General features: G+C 43.7%; 1 protein-coding gene across 1 annotated transcript in view; it reads right to left on the minus strand.

Moving 5' to 3' along the window:
- Positions 1 to 10,979, minus strand: part of SH3GL2 (SH3 domain containing GRB2 like 2, endophilin A1) — a 227,630-nt gene extending 216,651 nt beyond the window's left edge. Inside the window, exon 1 of the mRNA XM_040238489.1 lies at positions 10,764 to 10,979. Within this exon, the coding sequence (XP_040094423.1) occupies positions 10,764 to 10,808 (45 nt within the window). The 5' untranslated portion in view covers positions 10,809 to 10,979. The remainder of the gene's footprint in view (positions 1 to 10,763) is intronic.
- Positions 10,980 to 20,151: the final 9,172 nt, after the last annotated feature.

A 20,151-nucleotide genomic window follows, 5' to 3' on the forward strand; every position in this document is an offset into this window, starting at 1 on the left:
GGAAGAAGTCTCCTTCCCTTCACATCGTTGGTAGAATTCAGTTCTTCAAGGCTGTGGACCTTAGAAGGTCCCTGTTTCCTTACCGGCGGCCATCCAAGAGCTTCTCTCTGCTCCTAGAGAGGAAATACACTCCTTCTCACATGGCCCCTTCATCTTTAAATAGCAACAGCACATTCAGTCCTTTCTGACCTCCTCTTCTGCTACCAGCCCAACTCCACCTTCCCCCCCCAAAAAATGCTCTTCTTTTAAAGGGCTCATGGGATTAGATTAATCCCAACTGTATAATCTCCCTTTTGCCATATAAAGGAATAATCTCAGGAGAATCTTTCCATAGTGACAGGCTGACCTACACTCAAAGGGAAGGGGCCTGTACAAGAGGGAGGGTCACTGAAGGTCTTAACATTCAGCCAACCACACTCCTCTTCCAGGTTTGGCCCATGAATATCTCCATGCTTGTTCCAACACACACTTTCCCTTTGGCAACCTTGAAAATTATGTGTTAAAGATGGCAGAACTTATTTTTGATTCCTGAAACATATAACAGGAAATAAGAATAAAAAGAGCTTTGAGTAGCAAAGATCCATTAAGACATGTTGGCTAAACCAAAGCATCAGAACATCTTTCAAAGTGCAGATAACAAAAACCAAATGTACTGGTTGAAAATGAGATCTAAGACAGATTGAATGGATCCAATGGAGAAGAGAAAGATTCCATGTGGTAACTGGCAGATGAAATGACAAGAAGAAAACTGGAGAAGCCTTCAGACTTTTTGAAGAAATGTCACCAGTCAAATCAGCCATGAGCAGTTCGTAGTTTAAAGCTTGGGACTGTAAAGTGACTACCAAATTTAAATAAACAGGAAGCCAACTAAAGAATCTATGCAGCATCCAGAGGCCACACTCCTTGTCACTCTCTCTAAATTTAGCCAGATTAGAGAGAGAACAAGAGAGTTCTTCCCAGATTGCAGAAACAGGGTAAAGCCAAGGAACTTCCTCTTCTGTAGGGGCTGGAGATTGCACAAGGCTTACTCAGCAGGTGGCACCACTGTTATGAAGCACAAAGGCCATGATTTCCATTCTTCCCTTTTCCAAGTGGGAGTGTTCACTGTGGATGATGTTTCTTGTACACTAAAAAGCAAGGCAAACCATATCTGCCTACCTTGATACTAAGATATTGCTTAAACTGCTGCAATGAGGATCTGTTCATAAATTCAATTGAATTATGAGAAAGATACTTCTGTTTCTATCAGATACCATAATTTGGAAGAGGCTAGACAATCAGTTCAGTTTAGTCCATCAGTCGTGTCCAAATCTTTGCGACCCCATGAACCACAGCACATCAGGCCTCCCTGTCTATCACCAACTCCTGCAGTCCCCTCAAACCCATGTCCATTGAATCGGTGATGCCATCCAACCATCTCATCCTCTGTCATCCCCTTCGCCTCCTGTCCCCAATCCCTCCCAGCATCAGGGTCTTTTCAAATGAGCCAGCTCTTCACATCAGGTGGCCCAAAGATTGGAGTTTCAGCTTCAACATCAGTCCCTCCAATGAATACCCAGGACTGATCTCCTTTAGGATGGACGGGTTGGATCTCCTTGCAGTCCAAGGGACTCTCAAGAGTCTTCTCCAATACCACAGTTCAAAAGCATTAATTCTTTGGTGCTCAGCTTTCTTTACAGTCCAACTCTCACATCCATGCATGACTACTGGAAAAACCATAGCCTTGACTAGACAGACCTTTGTTGACAAAGTAATGTCTCCGCTTTTTAATGTGCTGTCTAGGTTGGTCCTAACTTTCCTTCCAAGAAGTAAGCGTCTTTTAATTTCATGGCTGCAGTCACCATCTGCAGTGATCTTGGAGCCCAAAAAATAAAGTCTAACACTGTTTCCACTGTTTTCCCATCTATTTGCCATGAAGTGATGGGACCGGATGCCATGATCTTAGTTTTTCTGAATGTTGAGCTTTAAGCCAACTTTTTCACTCTCCTCTTTCACTTTCATCAAGAGGCCTTTTAGTTCCTCTTCACTTTCTGCCATAAGGGTGGTGTCATCTGCATATCTCAGGTTATTGATATTTCTCCCAGCAATCTTGATTCCAGCTTGGGCTTCATCCAGCCCAGCGTTTCTCATGAGGTACTCTGCATATAAGTTAAATAAGCAGGGTGACAATATACAGCCTTGATGTACTCCTTTTCCTATTTGGAACCAGTCTTGTTCCATGTCCAGTTCTAACTGTTGCTTCCTGACCTGCATACAGGTTTCTCAAGAGGCAGGTCAGGTGGTCTGGTATTTCCATCTCCTTCAGAATTTTCCACAGTGTATTGTGATCCACACAGTCAAAGGCTTTGGCATAGTCAATAAAGCAGAAAGAGATGTTTTTCTGGAACTCTCTTGCTTTTTCAATGATCCAGCAGGTGTTGGCCATTTGATCTCTGGTTCCTCTGCCTTTTCTAAAACCAGCTTGAACATCTGGAATTTCATGGTTCATGCATTGCTGAAGCCTGACTTGGAGAATTTTGGGCATTACTTTACTAGCGTGTGAGATGAGTGCAATTTTGCAATAGTTTGAGTATTCTTTGGCATTGCATTTCTTTGGGAGTGGAATGAAAACTGACCTTTTCCAGTCCTGTGGCCACTGCTGAGTTTTCCAAATTTGCTGGCATATTGAGTGCAGCACTTTCACAGCATCATCTTTTAGGATTTGAAATAGTTCAACTGGAATTCCATCACCTCCACTAGCTTTGTTCGTAGTGATGCTTCCTAAGGCCCACCTGACTTCACATTCCAGGATGTCTGGCTCTAGGTGACTGTGAGTGATCACACCATTGAGATTATCTGGGTTGTGAAGATCTTTTTTGTACAGTTTTTCTGTGTATTCTTGCCACCTCTTCTTAATATTTTCTGCTTCTGTTAGTTCCATACCATTTCTGTTTTTTATTGAGCCCATCTTTCTGAGCAAATCTCCTAGGAGCTAAATGGTTCTAAAGAATGGGGGATAGCTTCTCCACAGTCATCATACTGTATATAATTGGAGAAGTTTAGAGCAAAGCAAGAAGATCATTTCTGAATACAGAAGCTGTACTAGATGTAACATCTTCATAAATAGTAAAGTTATTTCCCAAAGTATCAGACTCAGCTGAGGTTTCCATATCATTTGAAAATGTTTTGTTGATAGTCTGCAGGAACACTTGGCAGGGTCTTACAACAAGGTATTTTAAAAGTTACGGCTATACATATTTCTCTTCTTAGTCTTTATTATCCATCATAGACTATATAAATCACTCTTAAACTTTGGGCTCCAAACTGATTAGGGAAGTAAAGAAAATCTAACCCACTCCAGTACTCTTGCCTGGAAAGTCCCATGGGTGGAGGAGCCTGATAGGCTGCAGTCCATGGGGTCGCTAGAAATCGGACACGACTGAGCAACTTCACTTTCATGCACTGGAGAAGGACATGGCAACCCACTCCAGTGTTCTTGCCTGGAGAATCCCAGGGACAGAGGGGCCTGGTGGGCTGCCGTCTATGGGGTCGCACAGAGTCAGACGCGACGGAAGCGACTTAGCAGCAGCAGCAGCAGCAGCAGCAGCAAACCACAAAAAAAAGAAAGAAAGAGAGAGGTTGCACTGTAAAATTTTTTAAACTTCATATTTTGTTTCCTGCTCCCTCAATATCCCCACACGCTCAAGCTGTGAGCACCCCACCCAGGTGACTAAGTGCACCCATGTGATAAGGTGGGCCCGACCACAAGGTCCTTTCTCTGCCTGTGACCTAGTGACATTCTCATGCATCAAGGAGAGTCCCTCATGCCTTTTCTTGTGTACTCCATCCTGACCTTCCATAAAGGTGCTTGTCCATCTTGTCCATGGGTCTCCTCTCTTGGCTCCCCACCTGCTGGGCTGAACCTATTTTCCTGGTCCCCCACCCATGTGGCCCCCTCTCAGTGTGCAGTGATTCTCTCTCTCCAGGACCTGTGAGTATAGTAAACTTTGTTTTCCTAAACTTCCTTGTTCTCTACTTAAGTCCACACTCAACTGATCACATAAAATATATATATAGAGAAAGAGCAAGGGCACAAAGGATTAAAAGAACAGAAAAGAGGAAAAGGAAAGCCATGGACATCCTTTGATTTCCTTACCCCTACTCTCTTGCCTATCTGGCCATCTGAAGGACTGATCATCCCAGGAAAGCCCCACCACTCTGAACCCTGGAGCTGCTCTTGAACTCACCTCACAGTTCTCATTATTCACTTATCAACAGTCTTCCCTTCTGCTCACTTCCTCAAACTGCCCACTCTAAAGAAAGCCCAGGGCTCCAGACACCTTCATGCAGCACAAGGGCTCTGCAGAATGGAATCTTCTCTGCCAGAGGAAGCAGCCCAATATAAAGTCCTCCCTCCAAAATCACATTTCTTCTCAAAACAGTCACCATCTTACCCAACCAAGTCTTACCATTTTCAAGGGTATTTATAATTAATTTGGAAGGTACTTTAAATTTTCCAAGGAGACTGAAACCAATATTCATATAAACTCAATTTAAAATATTAAGGAATCACTGTGGGGGTGGGGGGAGCACTTGCATAAATATAACCATGTCAACAACAAGCACTTTAATCACAGAGGATTTCAGGAGCTTCCCTGGTGGCTCAGTGGTAAAGAATCCACCTGCCAATGCGGGAGACACAGGTTCCATCCCTGGTCCAGAAAGATACTACAGGCTGCAAGCGGAGCAACTAAGTCTGCACACTACAACTCTTGAGCCTGTACTCTTGGGCCTGGGAACCGCAACTCCTGGGGCCACATGCCACATGAAGCCCAGCACCGTAGAGCCCATGCTCCACAAGAGAAACCATGGCAACGAGAAGCCTGCACACTGCTACCAGAGAGTAGCCTCCAATCCCCGCAGCTAGGGAAAGACCCAGAACAAAGACCCAGCACAGCCACAAATACAATTATTTTTAAAAAAGAAGAAGAATCTCAGCCTCAAGCAAAATGATTATCAGTCAACACATTCAGTTCAAACACTCAACAGGCCCATTTGCCAAGTGTATCAACAGTCACGTACAGTTGTGAGGGTCAGATCATAAAGAAGGCTGAGTGCCAAAGAACTGATGATTTCAAATCATGGTGCTGGAGAAGACTCTTGAGAGTCCCTTGGACAGAAAGAAGAGCAAAGCAGTCAATCCTAAAGGAAATCAACCCTGAATATTCACTGGAAGGAGTGATGCTGAAGCTCCAATACTTTAGCCCCCTGATGGGAAGAGCCAACTCATTGGAAAAGACCCTAGGAAGGATTGTAGGCAAAGGGAGAAGGGGGTGGCAGAGGGTGAGATGATCAGACATTAATAGCACCACCAACTCAATGGACATGAACTTTTGAGCAAACTCCGGGAGATAGTAGAGGACAGAGGAGCCTGGCGTGCTACAGTCCATGGAGTTGAAAAGAGTTCGACACAACTTAGTGACTGAACATCAATAACTACAAAAAACAATCAGGAAATTAGCGCTCACTAACCACTTTTTAAAAAACATGAGTCAAGTTATCCTAATTATAAAAGTATGGCACTCTCACAAACATCCCATTCAGTTCTGACATCTCTAGAAAAAAACATTTTTTAATATATGATTGCCCTAAAATTCACTCAGAGAAAGCTGCCTTTTGATCAGACATTCTAAAGCCCAGTAAAAAATAAATAAATAAATAAACGGAGGAAGGTATTATAAAAACCATTTCATTCTCTCCTGATGACATGATCAATTTCTTACAATGTATTTTTTATTCTAGGAGGAAGAAAGTTAGGGACTAGGAATTCCTTTAAAAAGCTGGTGGTAGGCTAAGGACACTCTCCCGCAGAAAAATGCACACATAAAATGTGGCATAATTTCAGGAAATAAACAGGCCCTCTGCAGTCTATTATGGACACCAGGCTAAGAAACTGACAGGATGCAGGAATAGAGATGAGCCATACTTGAAATTTCTAAAGCAGCAGAGATTTTACAGCTTACAGCAGGCAATTAAGGAACTGAGGGCCTCACTCAGATAAAATCATAGCTAATTAATTAAATACCTTAACCAGGTTTAAAGTATTTTTAGTTTTAAGGAGCAGCAGAGGATGAGATGGTTAGACAGCATCATCAATTTAATGGACATGAATTTGAGCAACCTTGGAGATAGTGAAGGACAAGGGAGCTTGGAGTGCTGCACTCCATGGGGTTGCAAAATCTCAGGCACAACTTAGCAACTGAACAACAACCAGTTTTAAATCTTGCTGAATCAACAAACGCATAAACAGATTCATGTAACATTCTCCAGAGAAAAGCATCTATATAAAACACAGCATTTTAAATGCGATGAAACCCTGAAGAAATTAGTTAAAACAGAAAGGCACAAAAGACCAATGTAATTAAATGTTTCCAGTTGAAAAATCTGAATGTGACAATAATTAATACCAGGCTATATCATATGTAATTAACACAGGCTCATCAAATACGTTTTATCCTTTTGAAATATGCTAGGTATGTGTACTAACCAAACTCACTGAAAAGAAGCCAATGTTACTAGCTCAATTGTGTCCAGCTTGTTGCAACCCCTTGAACTGTAGCCCACCAGTTGCCTCTGTCCATGGAATTCTCCAGGCAAGAATATTGGAGTGGATTGTCATTTCCTTCTCCAGGGAATCTTTCCGACCTAGGGATCAAACCCGGGTCTCCCACATTGTGGGCAGACTCTTTACCATGTGAGCCCCCAGGGAAGCCCGGAAAGAAGCAAGCATATCTCACGTGGGGCTTCCCTGGGGGCTCCGTCAGTAAAGAATCCACTTGCATTGCAGGAGACCCGGGTTCAACTCCTGGGTCTGGAAGATCCCCCCAGAGAAGGAAAGGGCAACCCACTCCAGTATTTTTGCTTGGGAAATCCCATGGACAGAGGAGCCTGGCAGGCTACATACAGTCCATGGGGTCACAAGAGTAGGACACGACTTAGTGACTAAACCACCACCAACCACCATATCTCGTTTTATGCAATAAAAAGTTATTATTTACAGAGTGAGCTGTCCTTTTACATTGAATCAAATACAATATTTAGAAGAAAACTGTAAATACTTTAGGAAAATAAGGACTTGTTATGGACTATTTATGCTCACCCCCAAAATTCACATGTTAAAGTCCTATCCCCCAGTATCTCTGAGTGTGACCTTATTTAGAAATAAGGTCATGCAAGTGTAATTACCTAAGATTAGGTCATACCCATCAAGTAGGTTGGACTTCCAACCCACCCTGTTATCCTGGTGTCCACAAAAGAGAGAAATTTGGAAACAAACAGGGAGACCACGATGTGAACAGGACGGCACAGATCAGGGTGATGTGTCTACAAATCAAGAAAGGCCAAAGACTCCAGCAAACCACCAGAAACTAAGAAAAAGGCCTGGGACAGATTCTCACCTAGTGCTTTCGGAGGAAGCAAAGCCCTACTGACACCTGACACCTTATCTTCAGAAGTGTGAGACAATACATTTATGTTGTTTAAGGCTCTCAGTTTGTGATACTTTGTTGCAAATGACACCTTGTCTTCAAAAGGGTGAGACAATAAACTTATGTTGTTAAAGGCACTCAAATACTGATAACTTCCTTGTTGATACAAAGTGACACTTAGTTGCAACCTACCAAACTAATACAGAGACTAAAAATTTCACTCTGAAAAACGTTCACTGTACAGCAAGATATGTCCCTACCAAATGCTTGATAATTTTTTTTTTTAAGCACAGATTTTGTAAGAACAGCATGTTAATTGGAACTGGAGAGCTATTTTTACCTAATCTGCTGCTGGTTCAAACCAACAAATGGGGGGTGGGGGGGGTGGGAATGGCATTACTGTTGCTAAAATGAAATTTCAATATGCATAAAACTCATAAAAGTAGAATAATGCATGCTTATTTGCCCTATTTGATAGTTTTAGTAAGGTGTATCTTATTTATTCTAATTGCATGATAAATTATATCTTTATAAGCAATTAAGTAATAAAGTATATTCAAGTTAAAAAGATGATCAATTTTTGCTATTTTAACATGTTCTCAAGCTTAAAGGATTTTCCCCTTTAATAAAATTTATTTGGCAAAAGCATTTTTTAACCTCTAAAGAACAGAGATGAAAATAATTGTAAGCAACAAGGCAGAAATAATCACTTCCAAACCAAAAAAACAGTGATGACACATCTAATCAGATTTCCAATCAGTGGGTAAACACTGAAAATTACACTGCTTTATTAATGCAAATATCACCCCTCACACACATAAGCAAAACGCTCGATTTCACAGAGACAAGACAGCTGTTCCTGAAGTGGAGCCTTTCACTTGTAAACACAGTGTATCTAATCTAGCATATCCATTCTCAAAAAGAAGTAATTCTAGGTCTAAAGTTTCCTCTGTAGAGAAGATCAGGTACCTGAAATGTATGGTGGGGGAGAGGGGGTTGGGGGAGGCCTGGCTTTAAAAGTAGGACATGGCTATTTCCCTTAGTATCTTTGTCACATGTAAACATTAGCACTGGCTTTAAAAGCCCTTGAAAATGCCCATACATGCACAGGAAGAAAAACATTTGCCTTGGGCTTTCTAAGACTGTGCTATATTAGGTTATAGACAAGGGATTGTATGTCACTTCACCTTTAAAATGGAAGGCTTTCCAGTAAAAAAAAAAAGAAAGCAAGAAAGAAAATGACACAGTGATTCTGTGTCTGGATTCTGTGTGATAGACACTAATCTCATCTTATTACAAACAGACCTCCTCCAAAGCTCTAAGAAGTTCCTTCATATCACAATTCAAGTTTTTATTCCGAACTTCAGAGTTGCACATAACTTAGCTAAAACGGAGTGGCTTGATTATTTTGTTGTTGTTGTTAAGGCAGCAAAGCTAGAAATCCTAGATGCTAGGATTTCCTCATGTCTCATTATTAATATAGATCAGTATTTTATACTAATAAAACTATTTTTACTAATAATTTATTGAACACTTTCCATGTGTGTTCTACAAACTCATTTGTCCTTATATCAATTCTAAGAAATGGTTCCTATTCTAGCAAAGACAGATTCAAAAGTTAAATAACTTGCTGAAGGTCACAGACAGCAGAGATGGGTCAATCTTTAGCCTTTCCCACTTCAAAGTCAAGGTTCTTAATTGCCTTTTAGGGCACCAAGGTTTATAAAGGAAGTCTTCAGCATCAAAGTGGAAAAAAGGTGTGGTGTTGGTCAGTTTGGTGCTGGGGGTAAGGGGGATCAGGGTGCTTTATAGAAATGACAAGTACTGGAAATAAAAATGGTTAGTTACATCAAGGAAGTCCTGCCTGATAATTTATGGATAGCATATATGCTGCTTCTGTAACCCTGAAAGAATGTGAAGTATATAGTTATTAGAAGCCTTCCAAATTACATCAATAATGCACTTATATTTGCAAATATTTCTGGCACAGAGGTCTCAGAAAGATCCAAGGTGATAAAGCAAAAATACATTAATGGTATTTTTTACCAAAATAGTCTTAGTTTTTTCCATTTCTCAAGTTGACAAATATAACAGGTTCTATAAAGGCAAGTCTGTGATGATGGAGACGGCACATGGGCACACAGGGGATTAAGTTCACACTGTGTCTGTCACTGTAACTTAACCAAAATTCTGTAAAACATAACCCTCACCTTCTCTAGAGGTGGTTTACAATAGAACTGTTATTGTAGCAGCCTTAGAAAACCTCACTAGATCTGAGGTTCTAAAAAATAATGAGAAAGCGTGGTATTAATTATGGGCAAATCTATGAAAAAATATTTAAGGCTAAATTAGGAGAAATAGTTAAAGAAAGCAACAAAGTTCTTAGCTTAAGATCTCTTAAACTAGAACTGTTTCAGAGGGTTAAAAAAAAAACAGTAACTGTACTCATTATATAAGAAATAGGTCACATTATAAGTATATTCTTATTTTTCCTATGTATGACTTTTCAACTCAGCCCAGCGAGACTTAAATGATTAGAATCTAAAATAAGTTGTATTATAATCACAGCTTATTAACCCCATAAAGATGAGCACATCCAAAACATAAAAGGCTCGCTAAAAATAATACGCTGAAATACATGATGATTTGGTAATGTTAAAGCTGCAAAACCCATTGGAAATTAAAGGCATACAGAATGCTGTCAGTCGAGGCTTGGCCTCAAAGGAGTTTCACGACTGAGTTCTCCAAGGAAAAGTTAATGCACGAGCTTCCCAGAAGGAAGCCCCAACCTCCCACTCCTTGGGAGCCGGCGGACTCTGTGGAAGGAGGGATTCCGAGAGCACAGGCGAGGAGCGCAGACCGCGGGCATCTCCGCAGCCACCCCGAGGGAGGGCCCCCTCTCGTGCCAGCACATCCCGGGACAGCCGGGCGCACCGACACCGCAAGGTCACCAGGGAAGAGGCGACTTTACATAATCTCCCGCCGCGCCGCCCGGGCCCCCCGGCCCCCTCCCTGAGGCGCCCGCGCTGGGCCATGCCGGGCGTCTCTCTGAGCGAGGAGGCTGGACGCCCGGGACCGGTGGAAGCCCGCAGCGCCGCCCGCAGCCGGGGGTGGAGGACGGAGCCCCGGGCTGCCCGGGTCGCTGCCGCGGAGGGCGGGGCGGGCGAGGCGGGGCGAGGCCCGGGAGGGCTCGGCGCGGGCCGGGGTCCCCAGGCTCCCGGCCGGCTGCCCGCGCCCGGCGCGCCCCCCGCGGCTCCTCCCGGGACCGCCGCGCGGCGCACCTGTCTAGTGCCTTACTTGAGTGGCTTTGTGGAACTGCTTCTTGAGCCCGGCCACCGACATGGTGCTGGAGGACGCGCGGGCGGCTGCGGTGCAGGGATCCGGCGGCGGCGGAGCAGGGCGGGAGGACCGAGCCGAGCGGCGCGCTGTCCAGGCCGCCGCTCTGCGTGCCGCCGCCGGGGCTGTGGGCGCGGGGGCGCGGAGCTGCGCGGGACGCGGGCTCGTGCGGAGAGACACCCTGACGTCAGGGGCGGGTGATGCAGCCTCTTAAAGGGGACGCGGGAAGCCCCGCCCCGGGCGCGGGGTTGGTGCGGCAGGTGCTGCGGCGCGCGCTACCTGGGCACTGGTGGCCGCCTCGGCACCTGGCTCTGCCGCAGCGGCCGGCAGCGTGTTCAGAGGGCCAAGGGCATTCTTCAGCCCCGGGAGTGTCCTCGTGCCCCGCGGACTGCGCAGCGGTGGCTGCAGGTTGGCAACCCAGGCACCCGCAAGACTCGGGTGATTTGCTTGGCTTCCAGGTAGCCGCAGAGGCGCTGCCTAAGCCAACTCTCCTGCCCTTTGAGCGTGCCCTCTTTGCCGCCTGGAAAGGAGTGGTATTCTCTCTGGGGTAATGAATAAGTCATTGCTCCTTGCTTGCTTGTTCGCAGAAAACCTTTCACTGTCCTGGTTTCACTGTCCCTTAAGCCTCCTTAACGTTGGGGAAAGCCACCAATGCTGGTTTTTTTGTTTTTCGTGTTGTTGTTGTTGTTTTCCCAGATCTGTCACAATTTGATGACTTAAAAAGAAGATGAAAAAAATGTTAAACCTTAAAGCTAGTCAGGTAAATAGAATTGAAGTAGGATATTACTATAGTAATAACACTTAATCCTCTGTTTACAGTTATAAAAACATATGACTATGACATTCCTTTATGACAGTAGATTTAGGATTTAATCTAAAATAAGCATTGGGGCTTCCCACTTGTCCAGTGGCCGAGAATCTGTCTTCCCATGCAGGGGACACAGGTCAGGGAACTAAGATCCCACATGTCATCAGGCAACTAAGCCCGAGTGCTACAACTACTGAGTCCCCCAGCAGCAATGAAGACCTATGGCAGCCAAATAAATAAATAAATAATTTAAATTAATTAAATAAGTATTACATAATGTAAAAAAGCATGAATCAAAGTTGTACAAATACTGCATATGTAACAAAGTATACATAATTGGGCTAAAGCAAACCCACTGTAACTCGACAAATACTGTTTCACTTATACGAGTTACCTAGAATGGTTAAATTCATAGAGTCAGAAAGTACATTGGTAGGTGTCAGGAGCTGGGAGTGGGAGGGTGGAGGGAATCGAGAGTTAGTGTTTAATGGGGACAGAGTTTCCGTTTAGGAAGGTGACCATCTTGGGAGATGAATGATGGTGAGAGTTACACAACCATGTGAATGTACTTGGTGCCACTGAACTGTACAGTTAGATATGGTTAAAATAGTATGTTTTATATTATGTGACTTTTACCAAATTAAAAATAAATTTAAAACTCTGCTGTAACTAGATGAATTGGTAGCGCAGCACTAGTTGGCTTCTGTGTTCTGGTCGTTAACCACTTGATCTGCTTTTTCTAGGACTAAGAAGCACATAGAGAAGAACTTGAATTGTGTCTCCTTATAGCTTTTTGTGGGGACCAAAAGCTATAAGGAGAAAAAGCCAGAATGGCAGAACCCAAGGTGAGAGACACTGCCAAGAATGAGTAAGAAACAGCATGGCAGAATAGGAGTACTGAGGATGCCTGGCATCATCTCTTCAACCCCTGCCACCTGGGAGGAACCACAGACCCGCCCCGACCCTTCCAGCCAGGCCTCTTGGGCACAGGGCGAACAGATAATCCTATACATCAGCTGATCTACCAATCACAGCCCTTGATAATGTGAATTGAAACTCATAAAGGCAGACTCAAGCAGTTAGTGGTGGGCCGCAGACCAACAAGAGCACATAGACTGCTGATCCCAGGCTGCCAAGTGAAGCAGGCAAAGAAGCAGATCTCCAAAGTGAAAGTCATTCCTGATGGTTACGTACCTTTCAGATTCAAGGTGGAATTGCATTTTCCAAACCCCTTGTGGTTAAGTGTGTGTGTGCTGTGACAAGTTTTAACTAGTGGGTTAGGGAAGAAAGTGACTGTCACCTCTTGGTAGAGAATTTAACTATTGGAACAAGATGTGACAAAGCCCTTTTCCCTCCCTAAGGGTAGCTCAGGTGGTTGTGGTCTGTCAACCAGAATCCAGAGTGCGGACGAAGCAGGGCAAGGTCTCAAAAGACATTTAGCATGAGTGAGGAATAGACCTGAGTCATTTCGATTCACTGAGTCTAGGGTGGTTACTGTGACAAACCTAGTCTTCCCTCCCTAGTGCACAAAAGAGAAAATGCTTTCCCCCTTCTCAGAAGAGGAAGGGAGACTATTTCCTGCCATGTGTATTTTAGTTTTTGTCGTTAGATGTCCATGAAGTGGCCTGTATGTTCTTACAAAAGCCTCACTTGGGGAGGTGTGTTCTCTTCTTTGCAGCCTCACTGAAGCAGTGGGCAGACTCAGCCCCAAGGCCTGAAGGTCAGAAGGGTGACTCCAGGCACTGACCCTACCCTGACCTCTTACCCTGTGTTTTCCTTACCAGTTAGAGATAGTTCTCCAGTAGTCAAGTATAGATGTGAGAGTTGGACCATAAAGAAAGCTGAGCGCTGAAGAATTGATGCTTTTGAACTGTGGAGTTGGAGAAGACTCCTGAGAGTCCCTTGGACTGCAAGGAGATCCAACCAGTCCATCCTAAAGGAAATCAGTCTTGAATATTCATTGGAAGGACTGATGTTGAAGCTGAAACTCCAATACTTTGGCCACCTGATGCAAAGAGCTGACTCTTTTGAAAAGACCCTGATGCTGGGAAAGATTGAGAGCAGGAGGAGAAGGGGATGACAGAGGATGAGATGGTTGGATGGCATCACCAACTCAATGAACATGAGTTTGGGTACACTCCGGGAGTTGGTGATGGACAGGGAGGCCTGATGTGCTGTGGTTCATGGGGTCGCAAAGAGCTGGACACGACTGAGCGACTGAACTGAACTAGAGATAGTTCACAGTTAGCTCTGGGGAGCCATAGGAAATTCTAAAGGAATGTCAGAGCAAGAGACAGTCCATGTTTCACAAGAACATCAGACAGGGAAAGATGAAAGTCCTGCTGATAGTCAAGTGGGACTACTGATCCATCAGCTCCCAGGACAAACCAGTAATGTGAGGTTAATCAGGTTCCAGCAGTGGTTTGCCCAGGGCACATTTATCATGTCCGTAAGATCTACCATGTTGATCTCTAGATTTTTTTTTTAATTTAAATGTATTTATTTATATATTTTAATACATTTATCTTTAATTGGAAGATAATCGCTTTACAATATTTTATTGGTTTCTGCCACACATCAACATGAATCAGCCATAGGTATACATACGGCCCCTCCTTCATGAACCTCCCTCCCACCTCTCACACCATCCCCACCCCTCTAGTGAGGGCTATATGTCATACAGCAAATTTCCACTGGCTATCTAGTTTTACACATGGTAATGTATATGTTTCCATGCTACACTCTTAATCGGTCCAATGCTCTCCTCCCTGCCCGTTCCCCCACCCACCCACCCACCCCCCTGTCCGAAAGTCTGTTATCTATGCCTTGATACTAGGAAACTCTGAAGGAATTTGGACTCCAGGACTAGGTGGAGCTCTAGGCTAGAGAGATAAGAGTGTTACAATGGCTGCTTTTGTACTCTTAACAGTTGATGAAGCTGGTATACACAAACACACACTCATGAAAAGGCTGCCATAACATGCTCATTACAGTTGTGCTGCCAGAGCCGTTCTCAAACTCTCCAGCATCAGAATCCCCTGAAGGATTTGTTAGAGCACACACTGCTGAACCACCTCCCAATTTCTGGTTCACTAGGACTGGGTGGGGCCTGAGAGTGTGCATTTCTAACAAGTCCCCAGGTGATGCTAACATTCTGGTCTGGGGACCACACTTTGAAAACCCCTGGGCTGGGGTAGAGATGTTAGGAATGAACTTTCTCCTCTATTCTCCCAATTTTTATAATGTTTTCCCATTACTTGTATAATACATGTATTTTATAGTTGGTTTTTCCTTCCTGGTTCCTTATCTGAGCAATGGAACATGTTCAGAAAAGGATAGGACTCAGGTGAAGGTGCTAAGAGAGTGAGAGGGAGGAATTAATCTACAAAGAGGAAGGGCCTAGGGGTGTGTGAGTTCTCATCTCTAAATGTGAACGGTGTGACGGGGGCCCTGGAAAAGCTCCCCCCTGACCCCGCCCCAGACCTCTGAGTACATGACAGAATCCTAAAAGTAACGAAACCAAGACTCTCTCTTTCCCTGAGTCTTCATCCACCAACTTAGCCTGCTCATCCCACTGTCCTTCAAAGGAACTACTGTGGGAGAAAGGACTTTAAATCATTCTGAAACCATGGCTAACTCCCCCAGATACCCTCTGGATTTCATGTAAAGCCATGATTTCTATTGAAGCCACAGCTTATTCCCATAAAGACCTTTAAGATGTTTTCAAAGAGATTTGTTGAGTTCCTTCCAGCAGGCACTGATAGGAGGCACGGCGGGTGAATATAGCGTGAACTACCAAGACACAGACTATACATTGCACCCCAAGGAGTTTCCACACTAGCAATTTGGAAAGCACAGACGTTTATTGTGACATGAACGTGGAGGAGAAAATGCACCAGACATTGAAAAAAATTCAAAGCTGGGTGCCCTCTTCAGTTGCAAAGAAGCCCTGACGGGGGCTTTATGGAGAAAGGCAGAAACACAGTGCAAGAAAGGGGAATAAAAGGTCAGTGAGGAAGAACTTTGTTTTACAAAATGTTATTGTAATGCAACATGCTGCCCTCCCATCTCTTGAGATCAAATCAGAATAAAATAGTAAATAAACCTAGATCTGCTTTGCAAAGTTCCAATTAAAAGAAACTCCACACAACCTCACCTCACTAATTGGGCGGGAAATTCATGGTCAGCAATAATTCCATCACATCATTCATGCACCATTTCTCCTTGCATTATGCCAAGGCTTCTGGCAAATACCAGACCTCTAGTTTGCACAGAGCTGCTGAACCCTGACCCCTTTCAGAGGGCGTCTCATTACAAGCAGGCAGAGGACAAGCAGTACTTCTCATCCTTTGCCCTTCAGCCCTGACGCCACTCCTCTGGCCCAGGCCAGGACAAACTGCTTCCGACTTTACCTCTACGTATAAGCTCATGAAGCACAGGAAACAGAGCAATGCAAAGGCATGACATTCCAGCTTCTTGTTTAACAGAAGGGCAAACCAAAACAAGGAAAGAAAGTGATGTAATCATTATTACTTTTTCTACTCCAGCCTCTGGCCTCAGTTTCAGCCAGAGACTCCCATCAGTGTTGATAAATATAGATGCGGATGAACGAGTGAAAGACTGCATTGCTTATCACTGTCACTGACGCTGTGTTCTTATTGCATTGGGTCTGATGTCCAACAATACTCACCCAGCAGCCTTGTATTTAAGCCTGGGTTGTGCAGGACGCAGACAGTTGTTCTGAAGTAGGTGGCACTTAACGTAAGAATTTGTGCCTTTGGATGCTGCCAGTAGCATTGGGCCCCCACCCAGTATCAACAGGGCTCTTGAGCCTTTCCCAGAGGCAGGAAATCAAAAAAAGGCCTCATTCATCTCCATGCTTTCACCCCACCACTCACATCCCATCAGATACACACTTTTGTCTCTTGGAGATGGAAGGTGTGGGTCTCTCTCTCCCCTCCAACCTTTGCTTCTCTCCCACACAGCCCTCCTCCCTTCAAAGCACAGGGACCTCTCCCTGCAGAACTTTTCTCTTCATTTAGTAAACCCTATGAACTCAATCAGGCGAGGAGGAGGAGGGGACTTCACCAAGGATGTGACTCATGTTAGGCTCTTACATCTGGGTCTCTATTTATTACTTGCAACCCATTTTGAAATGCTTCCAATTTCCCTAGCAAAATCCTGCCATCTCCAGTGCCATTTCCAGAGTCTTTCTTTTGAGGTCTTTCCCCATCCTTCTAACCATATATCTTCTCTTCGTTTGTGACACCTCAAAGCCCTAACTGGGCACCATGAACTGGGTATATATAACATATTTTACATATTGATATGTAGTGCTGGATTCCTAACTCTTTGAGTGTGGGGTCTTATCTTTGCTTTTACAACTCTATGCAGAAAATATAAACATTAGATATGGTCTGATGGCAAGTTGAAAATCCAAATGAAAATTTTAAAGCTAAATCCAGCAGAGGTCCAGAAAGATTGGAATTAGCTTGCTTCTCTCTATCTGAGCAGACGGAAGGCCTTAGCTGCTTCTCCCTTGCTGTATCTAAGCCCGAATCTCCAGGTTACTATAATTTTGAGAGTTCTCAAGGACCTTCCCATTGTTGTTCCTGTTGTTCAGTCAGTAAGTCATGTCCAACTCTTTGTGACCCTATGGACTGTAGCATTCTAGGTTTCCGTGTCTTTCACTATCTCCCAGAGTTTGCTCAAACTCAAGTCCATTGAATTGGTGATGCCATCCATCCAACCATCTCATCCTCTGCCATCCCCTTCTCCTTTTGCCTTCAATCTTTCCCAGCATCAGTATTTTCCAATGAGTCTGCTCTTCACATCAGGTGGCCAGAGTATTACAGCTTCAGCTTCAGAATCAGTCCTTCCAATGAATATTCAGGGTTGATTTCCTTTAGGATTGACTAGTTTGATATCCTTGCAGTCCAAGGGACTATCAAGAGTCTTCTCCAACACCACAGTTCAAAAGCATTGATTCTTTGGCACTTAGCCTTCTTTATGGTCCAACTCTCACATCTGTACATGACTATTGAAAAAACCCTAGCTTTGACTATATGGACCTTTGTTGGCAATGTCTCTGATTTTTAATGTGCTGTCTAGGCTTGTCATAGCTTTCCTTCCAAGGAGCAAGTGTCTCTCCATTTCATGGCTGCAGTCACCATCTGCAGTGATTTTGGAGCCCAAGAAAAGAAAATCTGTCACTGCTTCCACTTTAATCCCCTTCTATTTGCCACTAAGTGATGGGATCAGATGCCATGATCTTAGTTTTTTGAATGTTGAGTTTCAGGCCAGCTTATTCACTCTGCTCTTTCATCCTCATTAAGAGGCTCTTTATTTCCTCTTCACTTTCTGCCATTAAAGTGGTATCATCTGTATATCTGAGGTCATTGAAATTTCCCTCAGCCATCTTATTCCCACTTGGGATTTATCCAGCCTGGCATTTCACCTGATGTATTTTCCGTATAAGTTAAGCAAGCAGGGCAAAAATATACAGCCTTGTCGTACTCCTTTCCCAATTTGGAACCAATCAGTTGTTCCATTTGTTCTGACTGTTGCTTCTTGACCTGCACACAGGTTTCTCAGAGACAGGTAAAGTGGTCTGGTATTCCTATCTCTTTAAGCATTTTCCACAGTTTGTGGTGATTCACACAGTCAAAACATTTAGCATAGTCAATGAAACAGAAGTAGATGTTTTTCTGGAATTCTCTCGCTTTCTGCATGATTCAAAGCTTGTTGGCAATTTGATCTCTGGTTCCTCTGCCTTTTCTAAACCCAGCTTGTACATCTGGATACATAAATAAGTAGTAAATAGATTGCTCTTGACATAGTCAACCAATATTGCTTTCTGTTATTTGCAATCAACAAACTCCAAGTGATATACATCCCCTCTCCCCTCTAACCCTTGCAATAATGTTCTAATCTCTGTTCTTGTTCAGCTCTAGCAACACAAACACAGCAATTTAGACAACTATACTGACTGCTTAGCACTGTGTTAGCTTCCTTCTCAGACAAGGGTGGATAGATTAAGTGACAAGGAATACAGTCCTTTAGCAAGTGGCAAGTCTCCCTCTAAGACACTGACATTCTGATTTTCAAATCAAATCTTCTGTTTATTTGATTAGTACGTGTCAGGCCTCCCAGGGTCTGAACCTCTCAAGCCCCTGGGAATTGGCAGCTGAATGCTGGTAAATAAATGCCAAGCAGCTGCACTCAAGAGACAGCAGTGCCCACTCCTGGAGTTAGAACAACTTTAATTAAGTGCAAATTGTTAGGGCATCAGTACCATTGACTTATTTATTCTATTTCTGGATGGACATTATCATTAGAGTCTCTGAAGGCATGTTGTTAACCCTGAATGTAAGCTCTGGCTAGTCAGCCTGTTAAAGCATGGTGTTAAAGAGGCCAAGTTCTGTTGCTATTTCAGTAGCCAGTTAGCCATGCAGAGAAAAGCTATTCCTTAGTACAGTATGCATTCCACCCTGTCATCTCAAGGCTGCATTCATTCTCTTGATTACAGAAAAGCCAAGGTGAGAGAAAAGACATAACTTTAGTTCAGCAAAAACCTGTCAACGAAACTAAGAACTTGTAGTACAACCTACTAATATTCTATCAGCTGTATATATTTTTTAAAAATGCTATATTCTACTTTATATTTTTAATGAATAGTTTATATATAGGTCAATTATCTTTGCTCTGGGGGGACTTATTTTTCCCCTTTAAAAATTATTGATGATTTTATTTAATTTTGCAGCTTGTATTTTCTATGGCCCACACATACAAAGCTTTCTTCAGTGACAAAGAATCAAATATAAAGCAGTATTTCAAAAAAGCCTTTAAAATATTTAAGTTACCATGAATACATCACTCTCTCAAGAATACCAGTTTTCTCTCAAGGTCAGGAAATTTGTCAAGTAGCGAATTCCTTAGAACAAAGATTGTGGAAAGTTTCCTGTGAATAGAACTGAAAAGAATAGGGAGAACTCTTGACAGCAATTATTAAGATGTCTTTAATTTGAGGGACTTCTCTGGTGGCCTAATGGTTGAGAATTCACCTTCCAACACAGGAGATGTGCTTTATAACTGTGGGTTTGATCCCTGGTCAGGGAACAAAGATCCCACAGGCCATGAGGCAACTAAGTTCATGAGCTCCAACTGGAGGGTCCACACACTGCAAGGAAGACCTGGTGCAGCCAAAAAAAAAAAGATGTCCTTACTATTGAAGGGGCAGTAGAGGAGGAAGGAAAGCACATTCCAGCTGCAAGCAGAGGGCCAGTGAACACATACAGCAGAGAGGAAATGGCAGCTGAGAGTCACGGTGGAGACATGAAGACTCCTCGAGCCCAGTCACTGGAGGAAGCAGCAGGGAAGGGGAGAAAGCCCAGACAGAAAGATGAGGAACACCTCTTCCCCAAGACAGAAGAGTGGTGACAGGTGTGGAGGGATGAAGCCAGGCACAGTGAGGCAGGAGGGCATTCAGTGGCATCAAGACCGATGCTGCTTAGGCTGTGAACACATGGCACTAGGGGCCTG

The sequence above is a fragment of the Oryx dammah genome, unplaced genomic scaffold (genome assembly GCF_014754425.2).
Source record: "Oryx dammah isolate SB20612 unplaced genomic scaffold, SCBI_Odam_1.1 HiC_scaffold_1, whole genome shotgun sequence".
NCBI classification, from domain to species: domain Eukaryota; kingdom Metazoa; phylum Chordata; class Mammalia; order Artiodactyla; family Bovidae; genus Oryx; species Oryx dammah.